Source organism: Numida meleagris, chromosome 1 (assembly GCF_002078875.1).
Source record: "Numida meleagris isolate 19003 breed g44 Domestic line chromosome 1, NumMel1.0, whole genome shotgun sequence".
Taxonomy (NCBI): Eukaryota; Metazoa; Chordata; class Aves; order Galliformes; family Numididae; genus Numida; species Numida meleagris.
The window spans coordinates 74848495-74855627 of NC_034409.1; the positions used below are offsets into that span (position 1 = coordinate 74848495).

A 7133-nucleotide genomic window follows, 5' to 3' on the forward strand; every position below is an offset into this window, starting at 1 on the left:
ACATTCGTCCTGCTCTTAGAGGACTCTAGGTGGTACGTACAGAGACCAAAACACAGATCACAATTATGGGTGAGATTTTCAGACTGCATTCACCAAAACTGATAAAAAGTTTTCAGCCCAGTTACATACAACAGTGAGAAGCTGGAAAGTAATTGTAAACTAGGTAAAAAATGTTAAATGGCTTCAGATATGGATAAAATCAAAGAGGTTAGTCTAGTGAGACATGACTAAGGAGGCCAGTGTTGACTTATGCCAGCCATTTAAGCCAGAGAACAGTGAACAGTTGAGACAAGAGTTCCTCCAGGTAAAAACATTAACGAATATGTAGAAGATTGATCCTGAGTTGTGCATTATAAGCCAGGTGACCTCCAAGGACATAGAAACACTGAGGAGCTAGAGTGAGTGTACCGTTCACCCAAGACCTGGGTGCTGGCCGCAACTTGTACTGGAGAGTTTGACTGCTGTGTTTGCTGTACAGAGCATGTATGTGCATGTGCATTTCAGAAACCTTAGGATAAAAACTGCTGTTCAGCTGTCATACCCATTTTAATATGTTAGAAAATTTATTTTAGATACTATGTCACTTGATGGTGTTGTTTTCTTGTTGTTACTACCTTAACCCTAGATTACCCCATGACAACAACTCTGCAATCGTCTTTTCAGTGCATCTGTGCTATTTAGCCTCTTACAGGTATTTAGCATCTGTTTGATATGCTCATACACATCTGTGTCTTTCTAGTTTTTAGTCTGTCACAGCCATCTTCCTGTTTCTCACCAGATATATATACAAGATTGGATTGCTGAGTGGTAAGGTGTTGGAGGAGACAATTAGCACAGTACAATTCTGCATACAGAGATATAGAAGCATTTCTATCTCAATAGTTGTCTTTGAAATATGGTCACACAGTCAAGACCATTCATCTTCCGTGGTTCAGTCAGTATAAGCACAGACTTAAAAGTATTTTCTAAAATTTGTCCTCAGCCTCTCAAGGTAGACCTGAAAGAAGCATCAAGTTCAATCGCCATAAGAACACTGGCAGGAAAGTCTGATGCATTTCTTTGGAAGGCTTTTACAGAAACACTCCTTGAGAAGGGTAAACTGATGCTCCTGAGGAGTACACTCAGCCAGAATGGATAGACAAAAGATAGAGAACACTCTCCTCTTGGTACCCAGAAGTCACCAGCATGAAAATCTTTTGATCCCATAATGAACTCTTGGCAGTTTTCCTATTTTTCTTCACATGGGAATATTTGTAGTCTAGACTTCATTGCAATCTGGGTAAGTAGAAAAAGCATTTTTCTTCTTCCATCATTGATCTATAGATATTTCCACCATGAGAGGACACCATTCATACAGAAACCAGCAGTTTTTTGATCATTACTTAATGGTCACACGGGAACCATATTGCTTCAAGCAGTATCTTTCTGCTCCCACATGGAGCCCTTTAAGATTCTGTCTGGTTGGGGCTTGAGGAGAAACGAATACAATATTATCACGAGAAAGACAAAACAAAACAATTTTGACAGGTTTACAATGCTGGTCTTGCTAGGAAAAAAGCACAAAGTCAGGGTCAGTGACCTCTAGGAAGAGAACGACAAGAATGCCTACTACAGCTAACCCCCACTCCCACATTATCCTTTTCAAAACTTATCCAACGGTGTACTTCTTTGGATGTAGTATGGACTAGCTTCTAGTAGTTTGGTGCTGGAACCTGAGCAACAGTACCAGATAATGAAAAGAAGCCTGTGCTTTTAATAAGTACATGTTGTTTTTTTGTTTGTTTGTGGGTTTTTTTGTTTGTTTGTTTGTTTGTTTGTTTTTTTGTAAAAGAATATTTAAGAGCTGTATGAAAATTAGGCAGGAGGGAAGATGAGGGAAATAAGTGCAGGATGGGTGGATGGGTGAGTTCCAGAAATTCAACTCTTCATTAGCAAAGCTTAGTGATGGAAGAAAGGGGAGAGATTCACTGTTTCTGCTTTTATTTATAGAAGGTGCCTCAGACTGAATTCTGAAACTAATGCTGAGAAGCAGGATACAGAAATGAAAAGAGTCACTTCCTAGATAGGCTGGGTTTGCTAGATACAGTATCTCCTGAAGTAATATTCTATGCATTTCTTCAAAAAGTACATTATTTTCTAACACAGTTGAGAGCATAAAGGTCCCTTCTGTGTGTCATCTAGTGCAAGATATGATATATTCTGGTATCATAGAGGTTTTATGTGCTGTTGATAGTGGCAACAATTCTGGTACTTCTTCAAAATACTGTGCAAACTCACCACTGAACTTCGGACAGGGCACTCATCTGTCAGTGCTTGGTAAGTTTCCTTTGCATGTTTATTTGTTACTCTAGGATAAAATTGACTCATTTACTCCTGCTTTGTGCTTGTCATCTCCTTCATCTCCTCAAAATACTTTAAAACAGGTGGGAATATCATACTGAAGAAGTCTAGTTGGTGCTCTGATTGCAGCTGTTACTTACGTAGTCTAGTGACTGTTTGAATCAAAAGGGTGAATTGTTTCCCGAGAAATTGCTTTTTACAAGAATGCCTATATGGGTCAAAATTACGAGGCATGAACAAAAGGAGGCCTTTTTGACATAGCCTACTTAACAATTTAATGCGCCTCAATAATTCACTTGAAGTCTTAGCATCTGTTTGTCCACTTAGGGAGGAAATTTGTGTTGATTTCTCTTTCACACAAACTCAGACTATGAAAAGTATCACAGTAATTTGGACTTTTGCTTATAATAACAGTAACTGCAAAAATTTTTGACTGTGCTTAAACAGTGCCCTAGAGTTTAGTAAAGTTTAGAGCAGATATCAAGTGAGCTGTTACAAGTAGGGAAATGACATTTACAATGTATGCTTGAAATTAAAAAAAGACAGAACCACTACTTAAAAGAGTTCTGTCTTTCAGTTATTTTTGTATAAACCACTATTTCCTACTTTAGTCAAGCATGTTTAAGTTATTCTGCGTACAGTGAGTGGAATGAACAATCTTACAGATACAGTTACTAATTTCAGGACTAAATTTTGCCATATTTGCACTTAAAATTGTAAAAGATGTTCCTAGCTATTTTTTTTCTTCTGAGAGAATCAAAGATATATGAAAAAAATAAAGAAGAAGGGGAAAAAAAGAAAAAGAGAACCACAGACAGGAAAGTATGAGTGAGAAAGTCCACAGAAGAAAGATCAAGATGAAGGGAATTTATTGAGTTGTTCTGATCCTTGAAGTAAAACTCATTAACTGGAGGTAAGGGCACTAATACTCTGTTCAGGAGTTGAAAGATAGGTTAGTGATCTCCTGTGACCAAATTTCATAGATGTCAGAAGCTTCAGTGGGGAGAAGGAGAAGTGGGGAGTTTCTGGAGTCTTCTCTATCCTCAACTATTCAAACTCTCGCATTGTTACAACAGATGGTATTCACTACCTTCTTATGGTTTCCCCCTTAACTTCGGACACCAAACTTTAACAACTACAATAAGTGATAAGTGGAGGCTGACAGCAAAACTGCCAATTCTTTTTCACCCTACTTGACACAGGTTTTTGTTAATACATGCCATAGGTACTGATCTTTCTGTGGGAGCTAGTTTTGCACATCCAAAGCATCACCTCCCAAGAAATTTGTGTAGTACAAATTCTTTCTGGTGGCTCTGATGAGACTTTGCAGTGAAAATTACACATGGCTTTTGATTCATCATCACTCAAAGTATTGAAAGTCAGGGTTTTCATAAATTTCTTGTTTAAAATAAGTTTTCTCTATGTTCACGGGGAAGAGTGTTCTTTAAATGAAAAATGATTTTGTTGTTATGCCTGAAAGAAAGAAGAGAAAATGTCCGAAAGGTCTACAAGGAAAAGATGGACAGGATCTTCCCAATGGTCTGAATATTTCAGTGCTGAAATATCATGCTGCATCTCCTGTGGCTTGTACATCTCTTTCAAAGGTAGCTCTTCTGGGTACAGCGAAATTATGCTATAGAAAATTTGTGCCAACAGGGAGGATGAAGACAAGTTCCTCAGACATTTTAGTGAGAAGGTCAGCAGCAATACCATATTTTGAAATAGAAGTACAACTCACTCTGAAAAAAATGCATAGTGGAAAATCTTGAATTAGGTGTTTCAGGAAATATAGACCAAGAAAGATGCAGATAGTAGGGACTGTGAAGAAGAAAGGGATAAATTAAACAATTCATTTCTATTAGATTTCACATGGAAAAGGATATTTTTATATTTATCTGTTATAATAATAAATCTGTAGCAAGCAAGCAAGATAAGTGTAAGAAATTGGAGTCAGAATGGTGAGACAGGATCAAAGAAGAGACCTCAAGCCAGATAAGAGATGTTCCGTAAGAATGTATATTGCCTCTACAGTGCAGAACTCCTAGACACTCTATCCATTGTTCACGTAATATTCTGGTTGTCTTCCACTAGAAATGAATTATATTCCTGGCCAAATCTTTTCCCCAGAATTATATTGCCTCCAGAATGAACTAATCCTTATGATTCCTTTATATTCCTATGTTATTCCTATCTCCCATTGTCATATCCAGATAGAATATGTGTCCATGAAAGAAAAGAGTGGAAGAAGTAGGACAGGGAGCGATGTACTTTTACTCATGAGGAATTGGCAAAAGACATGGAGGCTAGAGGGAAATAAAGAGAGAGTGTGTCCAGAAGGTGGGTGGATCTTACAGTATGTACTTTTTTTCCTAAAAAGTGTGAGGATATATTGATGTCAAAGTATGGTAGTACACAATAGAGTGTTTTATTAATGAGTAGTCATTTTTATGCTTTCACCCAAATCATCATTAGAACAAAATGCAGAATATTTAATGATCAAGTACCATATAGATAGCTGATAGACCTTCTTTTCAGTACATTTTTGGCTACTACTGTACACAAAAAAAAACCTGCATTTGAAGTTTTAACATGTTGATCACTGGACAGGAGTGAGCAGTTTTGATATTACGCTGTGAGGCTGTGTTCTGCTAATACCCAGTATTTTGGAGAAGGAACGAAAGTAACAGTTCTAGGTAAGTGGGAATCATGAGAAGAGTGTGTTTTGTTGTGCAAGGGAAAAGGTTCTAGGGCTGTAACAACGATAAGCGAAGAGGGAATTCAGTAGATTCAGGTGAAGGATCCTCTCTTCAGAATGTCTATTATTTATGCTATATAGTTAGCATAGATTAGAATGGAATATAAAAATTCCATTTGTATGGAATCCTAACAGAATGCAATATAAAAGTAATTCCAACTCTTTCTGGAACACGGGAAGATAGATATGATATATAAGGATATTTGGTGAAAATTGCTATATTTATCAAGCTTACCAAAAATATCCTGATAAACCTTATGGTCACATATAAACTTACAGAGTGATTTTAGTGGAGCTTGATTAGAGTGAATGAGAGATTTGGGGGGTGGTCATTTTGGAGCAAGAATAAGTTAATGTATTATGGAAGATAAAAAGTATATTCTGGAGTAATATTGCACTTAAAAGTTCTGTGTGAGAAATAAGGAAATACACCAAACACTGGAGAGTTCCTTTAGGATTCTAAAATAAAAAGAAAGGGAACTTTTGATGGGACTTAAATTGGCAACATCTGGTGATCCTCATTTGGATTCTCTTGGAGAACACTGAAAGAAAAGAGACAGGCAACACAACACATTTAATAATAGGTAAGCAGAGGGGAATTGTGGTGCCAAAGAAAGTGCATATGTGCATGAGTGAATGAACCTACTGTGCTCTGGCTCTTGTGAAAACACATTTACTAAGGAAACCAGTTAAAAGTTAGAAGTAGTGTGTTAACTAGAACCAGTTTAAGAGAAAGTGACCTGCATGTCCACCTACTGGAAACCTGGGAAAATACAATTTTGCTCGAATTAGGCAATCTAATACTGACCCTGGACTGTACCACAGGATCCAAAGAACAAAAACAAGGATTCAAATGTTAAAACTCTAGTTTCATTGAAATGAGTGATTAATCTTCCACAAATGTCGCTAGTTTCAGGATTTCACTTCTTAGTTTCAATCAAACATCTCTTTGCAATATTTAGAGTTGTTAAAGTTATTTTTACCATGTTTGGCTGTCTATCTGCTGTCTAGCTAGTAAGATTTCATACGGATTCCTAGTAGACAGATGGGGAAAGAGGAAAAAAGGTGAAGGAAATGGTCAAATGAATCCGAGAAAGAAAATTAGGAACAATTGAAAATGCTAACAAGAGAGATAATTCTGTAATGTCATCAACAAGGGCATAAGAAAAGGTAAATGTGGATTAAACAAGGTATGTCAGAAAAGATTTCTGTAGCAGGGGAAATCTTTACACACGTATACACACAAAACCACAGCATCCAAGTATTTACAGTTTCAGATATAGGCAAGTAGACTTAGTGTCTACAGTTTAACCTTGTTTTCCTCTGATCTCCATTTTTTTCCATATTATCATCAATTTATGCAAGGAAAAGTAAGAGAAAGTTTTAATAGAAAAGGTGTAGCTGACAAGTCCTGTGACATGGGAACGAGAAGCACAGTTGAAATCCCATTGGCTTTTATTCACAACATAATGAAATTTGCAATTTTTTTGGCACCAAGTTAAGACATGAAGGATCTAGTCCACTTATTTATCTCCAGGACGAGTGGAAGTGGAATCACCATTGCAGAATCAATTCTTCACAATTCAAATCCATATCGTACTCAATAGGTGGTAAAGGATTTATTCACATGGAATGCCTCGGGTTGGAAGGGACCTCAAGAATCATCAGGTTCCAACCTCCTTGCCACAGGCAGGGTCGTCAACTGCTAGATCAAGTACCAGATCAGGTTGCCCAGGGCCCCATTCAACCTGGCCTTGAATGCCTCCAGGGACAGGGCATCCACAGCCACTCTGGAGAATCTGTTCCAGCACCTCACCACCCTCTCTGTGAAAAACTTTCCCCTGACATGTAACCTAAATCTTCCCTCCTGTAGTTTAAAACCATTCCCCTGTGTCCTATCACTATCTGCCTGCGTAAAAAGTTGTTTTCTCTTCTGTTTATAACCTCCCTTTAAATATTTGAAGGCCATAATGAGGTCTCCCTGCAGCCTTTTCTTCTCCAGACTGAACAAGCTAAGCTCCTTCAGCCTATCTTCATA

The 7133-nt window shown here is 37.6% G+C and overlaps 1 gene segment (V, D, J or C); it reads left to right on the plus strand.

The window, feature by feature from the left end:
- LOC110398852 overlaps nucleotides 224-7133 on the plus strand; it is an 11027-nt gene continuing 4117 nt past the window's right edge. The window contains 2 exon segments of the C gene segment in view: nucleotides 224-304; nucleotides 5000-5033. Of these exon segments, the coding sequence occupies nucleotides 224-304; nucleotides 5000-5033 (115 nt within the window).